Raw genomic sequence first — 19510 nt, 5'->3', positions numbered from 1 at the left:
GAATGGTGATGCTTATTGAGTGCTTCTCTCCCAAATTTGCAGGCCTGCCGCGGGTCGTCGGCATTGTCCGAACCTTCGGCCATTGCTGGCTATATTGGGTGGCTAATTTCTATTATTATACACTTATGTCTTGTAGCGTTACAGACAGCTCCCAAGTGTCTCGGAAAAAGTGAGACACTGGTCTCGAGAATCAACGATAGCAATTTCGGCTCTTCAACGGCCTCCCCACATTAACGTCATAAACGTCATTAAATAAATCTCCGCGGTTTCTCGTCCCGCGAACCCCGTGACAAATCCTCATATCGCTTCGCTTGCATGCGGTTTCACTTTAGCGGTTGAACAGTGCACCAGCTCAGCATTGGCGTCGCCCCCTGATAGGTTATGATCCAGATTTCGATATGATTATGCAGCGGCTGGCGCCGACTGCAATGTAACGTCTCCCTCATGGCTCCACGAGATGCAGAATGTTGTATGACACTTGCTGTCCATGGATATCTCGTAGCCTCCTCGTTCTCGGGATATAAATACGAGGTCGAGCTCTCGACATCATGCCTCTCCAAACAGATCAGCCTAAAAACATTATAGCCATCTTCCAAGTTCCCATCCACAGTCTCTCGTTTATTAAATCACCAAGATGAAGTTCTCCATGGTCCCCTCGTTGCTTCTTCCCCTGCTGGCGGCCGCTGCCCCAGTCGCCCCGGAGAACCCCCCGTTCAGCGTCATGGCCACCCGCTCTGCTTCCCCCATCCACTTTCTCCCCATGACCGCCTCCGGCCAGAAGTTCTACCTTGGCGGAGAGACTACGTCCTACTGCCCCATTGGTGAGGGCTGCCCTCCCGGCAACCAGACCGTGTTCGCTCCTGGTGGCTATGGCATGGTAAGCTGTGTCTTATTTTCTGTCTCCACTTTCTCCCTGTTACTAACCAAAACTCTCCAGAATGTCATGGTCCCCGGTGGCCAGCAGGTCTATGTTGATCCCAAGGGCGCTCTGTCCTTCACCCAGGCCCACTCTGCCTATATTCCCGAGGGCTCCGCCGTGGGTCCCTTTAACTACAAGCCCGGCGAGAACTGGGGCTACTACACCTTCGACGGCTGGGGTACTTCCGGCTTCATGGCTTGCCCTACTGAGGACTACCGCTGGCAGGTGTTTGCCGCTGTCCAGAACGCCACTGTCCCCAAGGGTAACGTGGCTGAATGCCTTGGCTTCAATGCCCTGGCTAACACGGCTCCCAAGGAGGCTGCTGCTTGGCAGTACGTTTAAGCCTAGGGCGAGTTATGGTGTCCTGATTTGAAAAAATAATCAGATTTGAGAAAGAGGTTGTTTGGTACGCAATGCGGTGATTGTGATGGTTGTGTAAATTACGCCTGTAGATGAGATATGACACTCCTTTTGTATATATGCAACATTTTGAATGCAGTAGTGCTTAGGGTATCGCAAACTTTTGTTTCGTGTAATTCTATTGCCGTATCTACGTTAATTTCTCCATATCCGCACGGCTTTGTCCTTACCGCCGCTGCCCACCTTCTCGCCATCGGGACTCCAGTCCACTGCGAAGACCTCGTCCTTGTGCCCTGGGAGATCCATGGACAGTTTGCCGGTGCGGACGTTCCACACCTTCAAAGTGGTGTCTTTGGATGAGGATACCAGGAGACGGGAGTCCGCTGAGAAACAGCACTGATAGACGGCACCGACGTGGCCGCGGAAAGTAGTGATGAACCTGCTCATGATTAGATATGTGTGTGATGACAATCTGGGCGGTATACTCACTTTCCATCTCTGCCATTCCACAGCTTCACATGGTTATCGAATCCAGCGGATGCAATGTATGCCATATCGGGTGAGAAGGTCACATGGTTGACCTCCTTTTGGTGGCCCAGTAATCTAGCAACCGGCTTGTTGGAGCTCTCCGGTTCCCACAAGTACATAGTGAAGTCATCACTTGCAGACACGAGTCTCTCAACAATCTTGTTGTTGACGGTGGCCGCCTGCTCGAAGCGTTTCCGGGCTGCGGCGACTTTGTCGGCATCGGCTTCAGGTACCTTCTTAGTGTGGTCGTGGTAGGCGGTTCTCAGAACGAAGTCGGTCGAAAGGGCTAAGTGGTTCACGCGGTGTGCGTGGGCCTGTAGTGTCTGAATGAGGGTACCCTGTTTGGCGTCCCACACCTTGATGGTCTTGTCATGGGAAGCTGTGTAAATCTTGCCCATGCCACCCCAACGGACACAGGTGACCGAGCCTTTGTGGCCGGTCAAGACAGTATCAATTCGCTTCGATACAACGTCCCAGATGCGGACAGTGGAATCCTTCGACGCCGAAGCCAATCGTGGCCGACCAGTTTCTTGCGCATGGTACGGTTCCCACGCCAGACTGGTGATCCACTTCGCATGCCCCTTGAGCGGGCCTCCCAGTGCCTGTCCTTTCTTTGCATCCCACAGTCGTACGCTATTGTCCATGCTGCCTGTCGCGATAATCGCACCGTTGGGGGAGTAAGCGACTGCCAACACCCAGCTGGTGTGTCCTTTCAGTGTGTGCAATGGTGTACCAGTATCGCAATCCCAGACACGAGCTGTTGAGTCGCCACTTCCGGTCACCATTGTTGAAGAAGACACAGGGGAGAATGCAGTCGCCAGAATGGCTTCACCATGTCCAGCTATAGAGGCAGCGCATCGTGAAACAGCTTTCACTCGGAATACTGCCTGCGGGGTAAAGTATAGAGAGATAGTATCTTCGGTTGTTCTGAGTCCAGGCTGGAGTAACGAATGATAGAGATCTGCTAAAATGTCGATGGCCTGATTGTCTTTATCCTGGGATTGGTAGGTGAACCGGTACGGTACTCGTTCATCATCTTCCTATAACCCATAACAGTAGAGGATTAGCCTAAGGCGCATATCGGAAATTTAGATTCCCTGCGTACCTACATTGCCTTGTAGTGTATTCAAAAGGGTCTCAAGATTTTTCACATTGGCATCGGCGACTGGGACGGACACTGCAGGCCCCGTTGCGGATCCTGTTGCTTGGTCGAAGAACTGCACTCGGACACTGCCCAGGTTATCCGGGATGCTTTCGATCTCCTGTTGCAGACGCGCCTTCTCGGCGATCTCTGTCTTCTGACGCTTTGTCGGAGGGGGTACAAGAGTCGACATTTTGCCACTCGAAGGGAATATTTGTTTGTAGTGAAGTCGATCTTGTCTTGAATAAAAATTTCAACGGGCTATCATGAAATCGCACTTATCGCGGAGTAGTGGATCGGCGCTAAACTGGATTTGGCTATCCGCTCTTTATCAACAGTATACAATTTCCTTTCCTACTTCTTCTCTCTCAATTGTATCAAGAAATGCCTTTTTCAAGATGATGTGATTGCTTATTTCATATGGAATGTCAATATTGATGTCTAGAGCTTCTTCTCTGGGGGCCACTGATTCATTCGTTCCTCTCTCGAGGCAGAGCAGTGGACCCCTCCGGACAAGACCTACTACGACAGCAACAAGTGTCGCATCTCAGGATATTATCTGTGCCGTTAGCGAGTCCCGCGGTATCTCATCTACTGTTGGCCTCACTTTCATCAATTTATCGACTGCAGAAGCAGTCTTGTGTCAGATATGCGACAGCCAAACTTATGTCAAAACAGTTACCAAGATCGGGGTGTTTGAGCCCACAGAGATACTCTTCATGATTACAGCCAAGGATTCCAAGCTATTTTACATCATTAAGGAGAATATTCAAGATACCACATTCACTTTCCTAGACCGCAGAGACTGGTCGGAGAAGACCGGGCATGAGTATGTGGATCGACTAGCTTTTCCTGAGGACATTGAATCTATAAAGATTACCTTGGGAGGCAATTTTTTTGCTGCTTGTTGTTTTGCTGCAGTATGTGAGGGTCAACACACTTGCAAGCTTTGCTCATTTTGTACAGGTTCTGAAGTATGTCGAGCTGGAGCTAAATAGGACGTTCACTTCTCACTCCCTTCGCATCCGTTTCGAGCCTTCCCAGGGGTCCATGCTGATTGACTTATCTACCATAACTTCCTTGGAGCTGATCCAAAATCTGCAAAATGCCAGATCCAAGGACAGCCTCTTCGGACTTATGAATGAAACACTAACTCCCATGGGTGGTAGGCTTCTGAGAGCCAATATCCTGCAGCCCTCTACGGAAGCTTCGAAGTTGATAACTCGATATGATGCCGTGGAGGATTTATCTACGAAAGGGGAGATGTTTGTATCAGTTAGACAAGGTTAGAGATAAAGGCTGTCCTACTAACCATACACTAACTTGTTGTGTCCCAAACTTCCAACAGCCCTGAAGGGCTTCATCGACGCAGATAAAGTCTTAACATCTGTGAGTCGATAAGCCTTTCGACGCTTATCACATCTGACAGTCTAGCTCATCCTCGTTCCAACTAAACGAACTTTTCAATACGTCGAACAATCAGTCAACAACGCCATAATGCTCAAAACTTATGTGGCTTCAATCAGATCAGTATACAAGGCGCTTGGAACGGCTCAAAGCAGCCTTTTACTGACGATCAGAGAAGTAGTAGCCTCATGACACGCTGGCTTGCAAGTCTAACTAGACTATAGTTATGCGCTCCAGCAGGTCATCGGGCAGTTGAAAACCTAATTGAGTCAACCCTCAACGAATATGTAACATACCAAACGAGACCGCTTGACCTGAGAAATCAGCGTATATACTGTGTCAGGGTACGTACCCGTCGCTTGAGTTGCTATATTTTCAGTATGGCTGTCTGGTAATCCAACGATACAGGCTGGAGTCAACAGTCTACTTGATGTCGCGAGACAGACATACAAAGAAGCAAACATGGATGCTGCAGATCTCATAACAAAGCTTTCAGGTGAGTAGATAGAAGCAGTTGGTACCTAGGCACATCTAATGTGCTGTAGAATCTCATGGCATATCCCTCGATCTGAAATTTGACACAGCACGTCAATACTTCATTAGTATACCAGCTACAGAAGTAGACACACTCCCTGAAGTATTCATCAACAAATACCGCAAGAAGAACTGCATAGAATGCCAAACTCTTGACTTAGTCAAACTGAACCAGAAAATTATCGATGCACATAACGAAGTAATTAACATGAGTGACCAGACTGTCCATGAATTGATCCAGGATATCCGTTCCGAAATAGCCCAGCTCTTCAGGATCAGTGAAGCCATTGCCATGCTTGACATGCTATCCGCATTCGCCCAGCTAGCTGCAAACCACGACTATGTTCGAGCAGAACTAACAGACGTCCTGGCCATCAAGTCAGGGCGACATCCCATCCGCGAGAAAATACATACCAAGAAATTTATCCCTAATGACGCCTACGCAACCCCGCAGTCCCGTTTCCAAATCATCACGGGCTGCAACATGAGCGGTAAATCTACCTACATCCGCTCGCTGGCCCTAATGACCATCATGGCCCAAATCGGCTCGTTCATCCCCGCTGAATACGCCTCTTTCCCCATCGTGCACCAGCTTTTCGCTCGCATCTCAACTGCCGACGACCTAGAAGCAAATGTATCGACCTTCGCCGCCGAAATGCGCGAGATGGCGTTCATCCTCCGCAGCATTGAACCAAGGAGTATGGTCATCGTCGACGAACTGGGCCGAGGCACCAGTACAACAGACGGTTTAGCCATCGCCATCGCCATCGCAGAAGCCCTCGTCGAAAGCCACGCCCTCATCTGGTTCGTCACCCACTTCCACGACCTTGCCGTGATAATGGCCGAGCGCAGCGGCGTTGTTAGTCTCCATCTCGCAGCGGAGATATCCCCCAACATGTCCAAGATGACGATGTTGTACAAAATAGCCGAAGGCCCCGAAACAAACCGCTTTTATGGCCTTGCACTTGCTAAACTTGTTGATCTACCGCCTGGCGTACTAGAGTATGCGCAAACGGTCTCGGAGAAAATGAACCAAATTGCGCAACGTCGTCACAGCAAGTCTAGAGCTCTGGCTGTCTCGCGGAAACGGAACCTTATTCTCTCGCTCAGGGAGCAGCTCTTGCAGGCTCGAGATGGGAAAATGGAAGGTGAGACGCTTCGAAAATGGCTGAAGCGACTTCAGGATGAGTTTGCGTTGCGGATGGCTGCGATTGACGGGGACGGATCTGTGTCTTGTGGTTCTGAGGATGGAGAAGAACAAGAGAGGTCCTCTTCGGGTCTGGTTGAAGTGACAGGAACTGATACTGTGGATAACCAGCCAGATCGCGAGGAAAGTTCTGCATCCCTTCTCATCTCGTCAGTTGAGGAAAGGTCCGTTATAGAGATCTCTTCAGATGACGTTTCTGAGAATGGCAGTTTGCTGAACGAGTAAAGGTAACTGTCTGTTGAAATGGCAGCTGTTCATGTCTACAAATTATGAAATCATACTCATATCTTACTATAATGGGACCCCAAGTTACCAATTACTTCTTTCCTAACTCATAAAATCATGTCCGGACAGGCTGTTTGCATTCAATTTGCATTAAAGATTAACAACAATCCTTAACACTTTTAAACTTGCGTATCACAGTTCTATTATGACTCGCTTAATAACAAAAGCTAAACAGCACAAGGTCATAACTCTCTAATAGTAGACCAAAACAGTGATCAACTCCTTAACCAAAATGGAAAAGAGTCTGTTTTCCCTTCTTTCCCTTACCCTTCTTACCGCCGCCTGCAGAGGACTCTCCGAAATCGGAATCTGGTTCGCCCGGGGTACTGGTGCCTGATCCACCTGAGGCCCAGGCATTCGAGTTCGGAGCATCTCGTCCATCCCAACGGACACGGACAGTTCCACGGGTGAGACCAGCCATGAGGACGTTTGGTTTAGGGGCGGCGGGGAGCGCCGGGAAAGCTTCGGCGTTGCCGGTATTTGCAGGCCGAGAGGGGTTACTAGGTTTAGGGGCAGGACGGGAGGATGGGCCAGCGTAGGATGGCCCGGTATACGATGGAGCAGGGGATGCCGTAGCCCAAGGGGTATTGCTGTTGCTGGCGGCGGCGGACTTTTTGGAGACGGTAGAGGAGAGAGGGGGGAAGGGGTTGCTTGGGGATGAGCCCGAGGGGAGGGCACCGCTTCTGCCGACAGCTGAGCGAGAGGACTGGGCGGTTGAGGATTTCAGCCGGAGGACACGTTTGCCTCCGGCACCACTGCCGTTCACGGTGCTGGGGGACATGCCTGGTAGGAGGCCCCCAGGGCCTGGTAGGGCTGGGTAATCTTCGTTGATGGCGCGCCAGTCATTCCAGGCTTTGAGTAGTGCGGTTCGTTTGGAGTCGTTTTCGTAGATCTCTGCGAGCTCCTTGACGAGTTTGCCTAGCTCGTTTGTGGACGTGTCGAAGAGGGAGAAAAAACCGTCGATCAGCTCGGTGGCTGTTAGGGCAGAGGTGCGGTAGGTGGACACTTTGGAGCGGAATTCATTCAGTTTATTTTGATCATTGCCAAGGAGATTAGCGGCACGCTCGACCACAGCTGCATGACGCAGACGGCGGGCCTGTTCCTGAGGCGTGGCAGATCCGGAATCATGGCCGAGACTGAGATCCTGCAGTTCCGCCACAGGGGTGGACGCAGCTGGGGGTGTTCGGGAGGCTGGGGTACGCGGGGGAGCATGTACAGTTTGAGTATCATTACGGGTCAATTGACCTCCGAAGCTGCGGGTTGATACTGACTGTGCGCTTTGAATGGCCATCTGCCGTTGGTAGGCAATTTCGGCTCTGGTTAGTGGTTGTGCAGAGGACACAGGAAGAGGTTCAGAATTTGGATCGCGCCCACGACCAGCGCCGCGGCGTTGTCTTTGAGGTTGATACGGTGTTCTGTAGTCGAAAGATGACAGATCAACGGTTCGTGCGTCGCGTCTCGCATCCTTGGAAAGACCATTTGGATGGCATTCCAATTGATGGGCTTTCATATCCATTTCAGATTCGAAAACAACAAACTTTTTCTCCAAACACTCCTTGTCCAGGCAAAGGAAATGGTCCTTCTGGAAGTGATCCTCAAGCGCATTATAGTCAATATAATACTGTTGCTGACGATTGGCGGACCGTCTATCACAGATGTGGCATCTTTCATGGCGATCGCGACAGTGAGTGTACAGTTCATCGTCACCATAAAACCGTTGACGGCAGAAACCACATTCGGGGTGACCCTTAAAGCCACTCTGTTCAACAGCCCCAGGAACATGATCTCCATACTTCTCGTGCTTGCGCAACTCCGCTACAGTGAAGAGCTCGTGCTCATGGGTGAAGACTTTCTTGTTACGCGTACAAAGATCGCTAGACGATAAGAACCAAGGTAAGTAACATGCCAGTGTATAGCATTCCAGAGGAACATCACATACCACATTACTTTGCCATGCTTGCTCTTCACGTGGCGATGCAGGTCGGGCCATCCTAAGCAAGCCACGTCGCAATCTGTGTCCGGGCAATTGTATCGGAGCAAGAGGACTGTATCTTCAAAGATCTCATTATTTTCATATTTGATCCCGAGGTTATCATCTTTCTGAGAAAAGTCCGAGTCCTTGAAGTCCTGGAAAGGCTTCACATGGTCATTTGTGAAAATCACGTAGCTCGATTCAGTCTACCCCGAATGACAGACATTAGCATAACCCCAAGGTACCCAAAGTATGTGGATCGAGATATAAAGCGTACCCGACAATGCGCACAGGCTTTGTTCTTATACAATGCTCGAAGTCTCAACGCGCAGATATGGCAAGTGCGGTGATTACATGGCGAAACAGACGTATGTTCGACAGTTGACGCACAAATGAAGCAAATCTCCCCATCATCGGCGTCGTCTGCGGGCGCTGCAGCTACCGTCTTGCCCTTGTCTCCCGTCTCTGTAGTCTGTCCTTGGGTCGGTTGTCCACTGGGATCCGGCCCGGAATCCCTATTCGGGGCGCTGCGGTTCTGCTTATCGCGACCCCCTCCTCTGCGGGGCCCACTGCCCCTGGCCCTTGAGCCTTTTCCGGCACCTTCAGTCGACTGCTGCGAGTTCTCAATTCTTGCCGAAGGTTGGCCTGCTCCCCGTCCTCGTCCGCGACGACCACCACGTTTTGGTCCTTGCGATCCGGAGCCTTGGGGCGGCTGAGTGTCAGACATGGAGGGCGGATATGGAGGCGGGAGTTGGCACGACGGAAACAATTTCAGAAAGGGGACAAGCCCGGATAACAGCTCCCAGGGATTAGAAGAGCTCGGCGCTCCTTCTGACACGGCGCGACGAACACTTTGTCTGCGGGGATAATGATCCTAGTGTAGTGGTGGCAGTGAGGGGAGACAAATTGTCGAGCGGCGGGCGAAAATGTTGGCTGTCGGCGTGCTTAGTGAGCGGCTTGATTAAATCACTAAAAATTTCCCATTTATTTACTCCGTATTTAACCAGCGAATTAATTAGCTTTCCGCAATGACTCCTCTCGGCGTCATTTCGACTCACCGTCTCTCGACTTGAGCGTTTGAATAATTCCTTTTGAATCATCCTACTGACATCTAAGACTACCTGTTGACTCGATTGACTCAAGGATATTTCCCATGGTGGTCACTGCTTTGGTGTTGTTGCAGTGGGCTATTCTCCCGCAAGCAGAGGTAGTGTACATGTACTTATCGAAAATCTGCCTACGCGGGTCCGCGATCTACTTGAACACTCTGTATTGCTCATGCTATGTCATAATAATAATAATAATAATAATAATGTGTAATGGCAGAAGACATCCCTGCAGGACTCTTCTGAAATAGCGACGGTTCTTTACCGACAGCATCCATCGCGCCAATCTGCAAGGCAGTACCAACTCCCGCTGGAGAAAAAGCAGGTAAAGTAACAAAAGATGAGTAAGGCAATTATGTCGCCAATGGGGGTAAACTGAGTACAACATAAGATCTCGATAATCAAAATGACGGCTCCTGGTTATCATATGCGGTGCTGCAAAGCAAAAGCAAAAGCAAAAGCAAAGTAAATAAAAGCAAATATTCATGAAGTATAGCGACGGGCGCGACGCAACTTTTGCCCTCCCTGAAGACTATGTATGGCGTGGGTCTCCCTCCAGATACGGAGACTATTCATCGGGGCTGTACAAATTTTGGCTGAGGATCTTTGTCATCGTAAACATATGTATGCGGTCCTGCTTGAAAACCGCGCGCATCGGTTCGTCGCAGCGGATTTGACGTCGGTCGCTGGGATCTTGAAGTTCATGCTCGCGGATATACGCCCAGACTTTCTTTACCGTCTGGGGTCGCGAAAGCTGGGGGAAATTAGCTGTTTCTCAATCAAAGCATGCGGGTGATATGCGATGCGTCAAGCAAGCAGGACCAAAGAGAATACATACCGACTCTTCTCCACCCAGCAGAGCTGACAATGCCGGTGATAGAGTAAGTGGTTTCTGTATAGCTGTTAATACGAGACAAATTACTCCAAGAGTATAGTAAAACATACATGAAATCCACCAGAACGGTTCACTTTCTTTGAGTCCGAGCCGGAGTCGACGTCTGAGTCGTCCTCCGCTTTGACCTTCTTCGACGTTTTAGCCTTGGTTGTCTTCTTCTTTGCCGGTTGGGCTTTACGCGCACTCGCACCGCGAGTGGGACGGGCACGCATGTTTTCCTCCGCCTGCAATTTTGCCGCGAAAAGGGCATCCGCATCCACATCGTGATCGGACTTTTTCTTCTTCACCGGAGGAGTCTTGTCCGATTCACGTTCCACACTATCCGCCTGACGTTTCTGTGACTTGGAGGATTGCGCAGGGGACGAAGCCTCGACCGGTGTCGCAGAACTGTGGCCATTGGTCGCAGGAGCAGTAGCGACCGCCTCGGGAGAAGCTTCTATACCACCATTCTCGGCAAAGATGTCGAACCGCTCCATGATAAGCTGCTTAATCACAGCCTAGTTAAAGAGATATGTTAGCATGGTGTATAATTGCAGTGTAATGAAGTGATATTGGGGTCATTGGTTTTGCGACGTGACGAGACGCGGAACAGACCTTATGCGGAGTGAGATCATAGCCGACCTCTTCCTGAAGCCCTTTACGGATTCGCTTCTCGGAGATAGTATTGAGATCACTCTTAGCCAGGATTGAGTCAATGATTGGTACATATTGGTCGCGGGCTTCTGGGGAGACTGGCGCATCGCGAATGATGTCAGTTCAGAGCGACTTCGGCGGCTTGTGCACGACCCAGAAACATCAGTGCCAGCGAAACTTACGCGACATCCTGGGCAACGTAGCTCTGGTTACTTTCTCGACGGTAGGAAATACAGTGATAATTGCGTCAATCGCTGCAATGGGCACAGCCACAGAGTCGATAATGCTAGCTTTGGAGCAGGAGGGAGAGGTAGTGAATCGTACTGTTGGAGATCGATCGTCCAGATCTGGGCGTAGCGCTGGCGCTTAGGACCGGCGGGGCATAAGAAGGAAGGGAATCTCCAATAAAAGGTGTAACAGAACAGGAACACAAGGTAGATGAGATAAAAACAAAAGAAAACAATGGAGATGGCCGGCCCACAACGACCAGCACCTTGCACCCGCAATATCAAAGCAACCTGGGACGAATTGTGTTCGAGGGTCGCGACCTGTTATGGATCTCCAACTGTATGTCAAGGCAGGCCGTACGGTCGGTTACGGTAAAGTAAGGTTCACTAACACTGGAGGTTATGCGGGCGACTGGGGTCGGTCGGGTCGTCACGTGGGCGCAGGCACGGCTGAGTCAGCGCCTTCGCACACAGAAGCGGCTGTGGTTGGGATTTGTTCTTTTTGCCCTAAAACCAGGCAAAACGGGGACGACCAGCAGAAAATCAGAGCGGCTCTCTCACCCTCGATAACTCTCCACCCATCGCCCTCGAAACGCCCCCCAGCAATCATGGCGCCCAGTTTCGATACCCTGTCCGAGCAGGATCTCCACGAAGAGGAGGAGGAGGAGATTGACTTCTCCGGTGAGTGCGATTCTTTATCATTTGTCTCTTTCTAGGTCCCGTGCCCCTCTTCGCTAATACCGCTTTTCCGATTTTTAGATCTCAAGGAGCAATTTGAAGTGAAGCTCGAGGAGGGTTTGGATACATTTATCGTCATCGATGGGCTCCCGATCGTGCCGGAAGAGAGCAGGCAGAAGCTTATCAAGTTCTTGCTGAGGAAACTCAACGCGGTCGGCCACACCTCCGAAGATGCCGTTTTCATGCCGACCAACGACAAGAACATGTCCGAAGGGTACGTACCGGGGAAATACTGGAAATAAATGAAGGAAAGGTTTAATGTTTCGTTTGTGCAGTTTCGCCTTCGTCGAATATGAAACCCCCGAACAAGCCATTGCCGCAGTCAAGCAGCTGCACGGAACACCTCTCGACAAGAAGCACACCCTTGCCGTGAACAAGTTAATGGATATTGATCGCTATGGTCGCGAAGGACGCATCGATGAGGAATATAAGCCCCCAACTGTCGAACCTTTCAAGGAGAAGGAGCACCTCCGCTCATGGCTGTCCGACCCCAACGCCCGTGACCAGTTCGCCCTCTACCGCAATGACAAGGTTGGCGTGTTCTGGAACAACAAGAACAATCCACCAGAGAACGTCGTCGATCGTGCTCATTGGACACAGCTCTTCGTCCAGTGGTCTCCCAAGGGTACATATCTTGCATCCGTCCATCCTCAGGGTGTGCAGCTCTGGGGCGGCCCTGCTTTCTCAAAACAGAAGCAGTTCCCCCATCCGTTTGTTCAGCTCGTCGAGTTCTCGCCAGGTGAGAGCTACTTGACTACCTGGTCTTCCCGCCCCATTCAGGTTGAAGAGGGTCACCCTGTCTTGTCTTTCGAAGAGGATGGAAAGAACATTATCGTCTGGGATATCGTCTCTGGAAAGCCTCTGCGTTCCTTCGTTTCTCATGATCTCGCTACCGGCCCTGCTGAAGGTGATGCTGCCCCGAAGAAGAAGGTGCAGTGGCCCGCTTTCAAGTGGTCCGCTGATGAGAAGTACGTTGCAAGAATGCTCCAGGGCCAGTCTATCTCTATCTACGAGCTGCCTCGGATGAACTTGCTGGGTAAGACTTCCGTTAAGATTGATGGTGTCATGGACTTCGAATGGTCGCCAGCAACAGTCACCCGTGAGGGTGTCAAGCAATACGAACAACTTCTCTCCTTCTGGACTCCTGAAATTGGCAGCAACCCCGCAAGAGTCGCCTTGATGAGCGTTCCATCTAAGGAGATTGTACGAACCCGTAACCTGTTCAACGTCTCTGATGTGAAGCTGCACTGGCAGTCTCAAGGTACCTACGTCTGTGTCAAGGTGGATCGTCACTCCAAGTCCAAGAAGTCAATGGCTACCAACCTTGAGATTTTCCGGGTGCGCGAGAAGGGTGTTCCAGTTGAGGTTGTGGACAGTCTCAAAGACACTGTGATCAACTTTGCATGGGAACCCAACGGTGGACGTTTTGTCCTGATCACTACGGGTGAAACCCCTAGTGGTGCTGCTGTTCTCCCTAAGACTGCCGTATCTTTCTTCGCTCCTGAAAAGAAGGGCCCCCAGGCCGGTAACTTCAAGCTTGTGCGCACAATCGAGAAGAAGACGAGCAACGCTATCTACTGGTCCCCCAAGGGCCGTTTCGTCGTTGTCGCCACCGTTCACTCTCAATCGAACTTCGATTTGGACTTCTGGGATATGGACTTTGAGGGTGAGAAGGCCGAGGGCGAGAAGGATCTGGCCGCCAACCTTCAATTGATGAAGACTGTGGAGCACTACGGTGTCACAGATATCGACTGGGATCCTACAGGTCGTTACGTTGTTAGCAGTGCTAGTGTGTGGACTCATTCGGTAAGCCCGTTGCATTCGTGCCAAGTTTAACTAAGAATTTCTTACTAATATCTCCTTGCTAGATGGAAAACGGCTGGAACCTTCACACTTTCGCCGGTCAAACCCTCGCTGAGAACCCTACCGATAAATTCAAGCAGTTCGTCTGGCGTCCTCGCCCAGCCACTCTTCTTAGCAAGGAGGAGCAGAAACAAGTGCGCAAGAACCTCCGTGAGTACTCCAAGGAGTTCGACGAGGAAGACAAGTATGCTGTCGACATTGCGAACACCGCTGTTGTCGAGAAGCGCAAGCGCGTTCTCAACGAGTGGGTTGCCTGGATCCGCCGGGAGAAGGAGCTCGCGGCCGAGGAGAAGGATGCCTACGGTATCCCCGAAAACGCAGACGATCCCAAGGCTGCCAAGGATGCTCCCTCCGTCTCCGAAGACCAGGGCGAGACCGTTGTCGAAGAGATTGTGGAGGAGATTGTGGAGGAGAACGAGGAAGTTATCGGTTGATTGGGTCATGTCTTTCGTATCTAATGTCACTTTCTATTTTATTTTCCTCATTTCTACATCTTGCCTGTCGATATCCTCACCCTCTTCTTCGAAGCGCCGTCCGCTTCGCCTCCTGTGAGCTTGTTTCTGTGATACGTTTGGCTTTGTTCCAGCCCAAGGACGTTTGGAACTTCAAAAGTGAATAGATGTGTATTGCGTATCTCCCGACCGGAGAGTGTCATGAGCGCAACATTGGTAGCATGAGAGATGACCACCTTAAGCCGGCATATGCAAGGCTAACGAAGTAAGATGTTCTTGTATAAATTTTCATCAGTTGGTGTCTGCAAAGAAACGATTTTTCTATATCATTGATTCTACTACACTATCATCCCCTAGCCCATTACCATCAAAACCAGGGCCCCAATCCAGCCCCAAATCCACCCACAAGGAACAAACATTCGATCTGCACCACTTACCCCACTCGTACTAGCAGGAGGGCTTCCAGAGTCCGTCGGATACGGTCCAGAATACGTACTCGCCGACTGCACATTCACCTTAAAGAGCCCGTTCTCACCGCCAGCAGTCCTACTAGTCCCCATCACATTCCCAGGCGGCGAATACTCACAAACAACATACCAGCCCTGAGCCCTGGTATAGGAGGAACCCGTATCCCCGCTCTTCTCGTTATCATCAGTGCCGTTGCCGTACCCGCAGTCGATCGCCGCACATCCAACATCTGTCGTAGCCCTCCAAACCAACTGCGTAAAATGCCCTGTCTCCTCGCTGAACCCGGTCGGTTTCTTAAAATCGTACAAGCGACGTTCGTCACCCCACGCAAAGACCGCAGCTGAGGCATCCTGGTATCCGAAGGCGAGGTTCTCGCCGTATGGACCATGCTATATATATATACCTCTCGCATAAGTACGACCAATATTTTAAACCACTTATGTTCCCTCATACAACACCCCAACAAATAAGCAGCACACAAGTAGATAAGTTAAGAAAAGGAACCAGAACGTACAGAATGTTTCCATTTACACCCCTCGGCCCAATCTTTTGCATACAGAGTCAAGGTCTCGTTCCAAACGAGATCGCTTGCGTTATGCTCTTTGCGGTAGGTATTGCTCGACGAGAGGACTGTGTCTCTGAATACCTCAGGGGATGTGTAGGAGGGCGGATGTGGTGATGTTGGTGTTGCTGTGACCATGATTGTTGTCTGGATTGTTTGTTGGGTGTTTGCCGGAGTAGCGAGTATGAAGATGAGCATGACTTCGAGACATGGTGTTATGTATCGCATAGGACTGGTGTGCTTGTAAGAGGGGATAGAAAACATTTCTGTAGTTCTATGGTATTCCTTTCTTAGGGCCGTTGGTCTTCCGGCCTTCTAAGCTGCTTTTGATGGTTGCGGGGTGTAGTGCTGGTATGGCTGGTCATATACTATGGCATGATTCAGATATACAGCCACTGGACAGATCAACCTGGGCGGGGAATATGACTGTCAGATTTATTTGCAGAATTGGATAGACCGGTAGACCTGAACCTGTGTCGATTTAATTCGATGGATACGTGCTTTTTTATTCATAAGTACTCAGTACTTGATTTCACTTATGGGAATCTGGACCAATACCAAAAATAACCTCAGGTAAGACCACGATGAAGTGACATATATTCCCTGCAATCAAACCTTTTAACAGGTAGAAATAGCTGCAGGTGAGATGAACACTCGAGAAACGAGTGGCTGAGAGGTGTTTGTTTGGTCACCAAATCATGCTTCCACAACCGCTTACTGACGTCAGGCTTTTTTCAGGCGCCAATATTTACAAGAGAACGTAAACAACTTTTCAGGCACAAAGTAAAACAAAATATAAGATGAAAAAATAAAGTCTACGTCTAGGAGAGAAATATATCGGCCATATAATTGGTAGTGTCGTTCAAATCGTAGTTTCCGGGCATTCCGGAGCCCTATAGTAACATATCCAGCTATCCAGCGATGTATATATGCAACGCGAAATGGGGGTATTCTCCTTTAAATTTACAGGTCGTAATGCTGTGGGTATATTCGAAAGTCCCGTTCATCACATAATATTGCACCCAATCCCATACATGGCTCGTTCCACGTCTCGTTTCACCTGATACCAATCTGCTCGTCGTTCGGCGAACTCGCACACATCTTCAACCGTCCAGATTCCCTGAAACCGGTCCGAGTCTGCAATGATGGTAGCGAGCTCCTTAGCGTCCGAAGGATCGATTAGATAGATCTGAGAGAGTTCACGAAAAGCTTTGAAATAGACAAGAAGCTCATTATTCCTGAATCTCTGAATAAAGTTGAAGTAGTGGTTCATATCGCTAGGCTATGTCAGCGAGGACAAGCAATTATGACCGAAGAAGAGAAGCCTTACCTGATGAGTCTTAAGGAACCCTCAACGCTAATTCTTTGACGTTTCAAGTGCTTGCATAGGGCAGTAAAAAGACGCAACCCCACCTCTTGGTTAAAAACGTCAAGTGTGCTCTTGTCGGTACTCCCAACGAGCATTTGGGTATGCGAGGAAACCACATCAACAACGGCAACTGCCGCTTCAGATACACTTACGTCCATAGTCTGCCGGTACGGGTCTGTGGACACACTCGGGTTGAAGTCTGTCGCTAATTGCCGTGTTGCCAGAATATAGTCCACTTCTTCCATAAGAACATCGATTCCTTTGTTGAGTCCTGCAGCAACTCGTTCGTCGAGATTCTGCTCGAACTTCTTCTTCTCTTTCACTGCGGGGTCAACAAAGTCATTACGATCAGTCAGCTTTTTGCCAATGAGTTCTTGCTCATAAAAGACATCGACCATCTGGAGAATGAGATCACCAACATTCACCAGCTCCAAGAAGGTCACTAAGGGTTCAACACCCGACTGATCGCGGTCTCCTTGTTCGCGAGGTCGGTAGTTAGATAGATGGTCAACTGCTTTGTCAAAGCCGGCGATGAGATGACGATCCCCTAAAATGCGTACCAGGGTAACAAATATCGCCTCACATTGCTGTTTCGTAAGGGCACCTGTGTCCCCTCCAATCCGAACAAATTGAGCAGCTCTCTCCAGGCCCGACTTTGCAGCATGAACTAGGCCCAAGGCGACTTCGATGCTGAACAGGGAACGGATACCTTCCATTTTCGATTTCATAATAGCTGCCTTGGCTGCAAGCTCCGTGGTAGGAGCTTCGGTTACAGGAGTGGCAGGCATGGAAATGGTTGAAAATCGGTTCTGGGCCTTCAAAGCCGAGGCATCACCAGCAGAAGACTCCTCGTCGGACTTTGAATCGCTTGCTTTGGTCCCTGAAAAGCTCGGAAGGAGATTGACAGGGGCCATGATGACTTTCTTGAAAGAAGTCAGGAAGTCCTTCTTATCGGCTTGTCTATTTATATTTGACATTAGAAATGACTCCGTCGAGGCAGCCTGTTCAGAAAGCTGCCTATCCCATTCATCCACTGCGGCCTCAGAGCGTTTCCGGAAATAATCCAATTCCTCCGCAAGGTATAAGTCCATATGTGGCTCATATACTTTAGCAATGACATGCTCCAAAAACTCTTCGAAATTAACAGCCGAACTTTGAATTGGTAACAGGGTATCAGCGAGATTCATGCATTGGGCGAATGTACTCGAAACGGCGGTCAAGTAAGATTCTATGTTGATGCGATGCAATTCATCAAAGATCGCGGTCAGAAATGGGTACAGCACATCCTGGCCGACTTTCTCAATGAACGGCAATGCAACCTTTAACGACGGCGGAAAGGCGCGATTGATGATTGCGACTTCTTCATTGTAAGCAACACTCAGACGAGTAAATAATGCCTGCGTCTGGTCAAGCTTCACGCGTTGAGATGATGTATCAATGCAGTCCCCTGGCCTACCGAAATCTGACCTTCGTGTGACAAGATGGTTATGGTGAATGAAGAGCTCAACAGCTGCAGCCCCACCGTTCAATGTGTAGAGAACGTGGGCATATTGCCGCATTCTATTTTCGATGTCTTCAGTCTCGTAACCGTGTCTGAATTCCTTGATAGCGGCTGTTTCAAACATTGAGATAGCTTCCTGCAGGTGTGACAGCCTCTCACACCAGCCCTCCGTTAAGTCACATTTGGCGAAAGCTTGCAATTGAAACAGAATCTGAGCTTGGTGCTGTGGGTCGGTATATTTCTTAAACAACAAGTTATCTGGAGAAGCTCCTGCAATGGCAATATCGTTGTAAAAAGGCGCAAGAGCAGCATGAACCTTGCCGTACTCATTCCGAGCTTCCCCACGCACTGATTTAACCTGCTGTAACGCCCCCAAGATTGGATCGTCTTCCAGTTCGTTCGCATTTCCAGTGGCAGCAGGTGTAGACAGCGTTATCTGGTCGAAACCATCGGACAGTGATTTGAGACTTATTTGAGGCTTATTTTCTGTGCCTGCGCTCACGAGCGATGATCGCTGAGATTGCTCGGCAGCTTCTTTTTGCCTGACGCTCTCAACATTTGCAATGGTCCCAAATGTTTCTTCAACGTGTTTCCTAGCCTCCAGTTCATTCCAGCAGCCCATGCGTTTCAGCCACTGTACCCATCTTGTGTCATCGTAAGCGATTTCGCGTAAAAGTTTTGACGATCGTGCTACTCGAATCAAGTCGACTGGGGAAAGATAGTCTAGGACTGAGGACATAATCTCTAGTACTCGTTAGCTATACTGCATATTGCTTTTCCTTCAGCCAAGATCGAGCGTACCAGCTGGGAGAGCAGCCCTGGAGACTTGGTCCATGGAGGCCATTCTGACCGAAGCCAGAACGTCTCTGCGCGGTTTCCCACCAACTCCTGTCCCATTGCTCACTTTCGGCGGCATCGTGGCTTCTGTAGTTATGCATCGGAAGAGAGGAAAGATCCTTGGGTTCTCGATCGAATGGGTATTGCCGAAAGCTCGGACGGCCAGTTCCCACCGACTAGTTGGCTCCGCGGGGCAATGGACACGATTGGGGCAAGAACTGAGCCTACTAGGTATCGTTTTGAGTAATAACAACTAGAGTATATGTTTATAGGTAAAATGGTTCATTGCGAAAAAAAAAATAAAATCAAAGTGCGTAGGTTCAATGTACGGACCGTTGATGTCTTGCACAGCCATGACTATGGCGGCACTTAATATGGACCCCAGAGAGTCCAATGGTGGATCGGCCAGAGGCTTTCCCTTTCCGGTGAACCATCCAGAAGGGTCCAACTCCACGTGATCGAGCGGTCTAAACAAATGACCAGATCTAAAAATCATGATCTGTATT

At 49.9% G+C, this 19510-nt stretch overlaps 7 protein-coding genes across 7 annotated transcripts; 3 read left to right on the top strand and 4 right to left on the bottom strand.

Annotated features, from left to right (window-relative positions):
- Positions 1-349: 349 nt before the first annotated feature.
- BDV37DRAFT_87138 (putative IgE binding protein) lies at positions 350-1513 on the top strand. Its single transcript, XM_032091368.1, has 2 exons — positions 350-877; positions 938-1513. Exons 1-2 carry the CDS (start codon positions 635-637, stop codon positions 1259-1261), a joined length of 567 nt encoding a protein of 188 aa, XP_031943049.1. The 5' UTR covers positions 350-634; the 3' UTR covers positions 1262-1513.
- On the bottom strand, positions 1475-3141 carry BDV37DRAFT_281563 (WD40 repeat domain-containing protein; the record flags this gene model as incomplete). Its single annotated transcript, XM_032086842.1, has 3 exons — positions 1475-1718; positions 1769-2847; positions 2917-3141. The coding sequence occupies 3 exons, from the start codon at positions 3139-3141 to the stop codon at positions 1475-1477; spliced, it is 1548 nt and encodes a 515-aa protein (XP_031943048.1).
- A 244-nt stretch (positions 3142-3385) lies between these two features.
- Positions 3386-6321, top strand: BDV37DRAFT_270456 (MutS family protein MSH4; the record flags this gene model as incomplete). The annotated part of the gene is made up of 7 exons (XM_032084563.1): positions 3386-3868; positions 3915-4233; positions 4297-4337; positions 4383-4460; positions 4580-4699; positions 4764-4851; positions 4901-6321. 7 exons carry the CDS (start codon positions 3386-3388, stop codon positions 6319-6321), a joined length of 2550 nt encoding a protein of 849 aa, XP_031943047.1.
- Positions 6322-6604: 283 nt separating this feature from the next.
- Positions 6605-11176, bottom strand: BDV37DRAFT_270454 (uncharacterized protein; the record flags this gene model as incomplete). The annotated part of the gene is made up of 9 exons (XM_032084562.1): positions 6605-8255; positions 8321-8559; positions 8631-9210; positions 9725-9769; positions 10047-10213; positions 10298-10351; positions 10405-10851; positions 10949-11085; positions 11170-11176. 9 exons carry the CDS (start codon positions 11174-11176, stop codon positions 6605-6607), a joined length of 3327 nt encoding a protein of 1108 aa, XP_031943046.1.
- A 562-nt stretch (positions 11177-11738) lies between these two features.
- Positions 11739-14546, top strand: EifCb (translation initiation factor eIF3 core subunit b). The gene is made up of 4 exons (XM_032081556.1): positions 11739-11895; positions 11974-12166; positions 12228-13758; positions 13821-14546. The coding sequence occupies exons 1-4, from the start codon at positions 11823-11825 to the stop codon at positions 14247-14249; spliced, it is 2226 nt and encodes a 741-aa protein (XP_031943045.1). The 5' UTR covers positions 11739-11822; the 3' UTR covers positions 14250-14546.
- A 6-nt stretch (positions 14547-14552) lies between these two features.
- Positions 14553-15971, bottom strand: BDV37DRAFT_244528 (putative extracellular SCP domain protein Pry1). Its single transcript, XM_032081555.1, has 3 exons — positions 15856-15971; positions 15250-15797; positions 14553-15124 (listed from the first exon to the last, which is right to left on the bottom strand). Exons 2-3 carry the CDS (start codon positions 15559-15561, stop codon positions 14621-14623), a joined length of 816 nt encoding a protein of 271 aa, XP_031943044.1. The 5' UTR covers positions 15562-15797; positions 15856-15971; the 3' UTR covers positions 14553-14620.
- A 4-nt stretch (positions 15972-15975) lies between these two features.
- BDV37DRAFT_244527 (exocyst complex component Sec10 family protein) lies at positions 15976-19338 on the bottom strand. Its single transcript, XM_032081554.1, has 3 exons — positions 18969-19338; positions 16628-18911; positions 15976-16574 (listed from the first exon to the last, which is right to left on the bottom strand). The coding sequence occupies exons 1-3, from the start codon at positions 19081-19083 to the stop codon at positions 16304-16306; spliced, it is 2670 nt and encodes an 889-aa protein (XP_031943043.1). The 5' UTR covers positions 19084-19338; the 3' UTR covers positions 15976-16303.
- Between the last annotated feature and the right edge of the window lie 172 nt (positions 19339-19510).

The sequence above is a fragment of the Aspergillus pseudonomiae genome, assembly GCF_009193645.1.
Source record: "Aspergillus pseudonomiae strain CBS 119388 unplaced genomic scaffold BDV37scaffold_21, whole genome shotgun sequence".
In the NCBI taxonomy this organism is placed as follows: domain Eukaryota; kingdom Fungi; phylum Ascomycota; class Eurotiomycetes; order Eurotiales; family Aspergillaceae; genus Aspergillus; species Aspergillus pseudonomiae.
The sequence above is the reverse complement of the archived record's forward strand: the minus strand, read 5'-3'. Positions and strand labels throughout refer to the sequence as shown.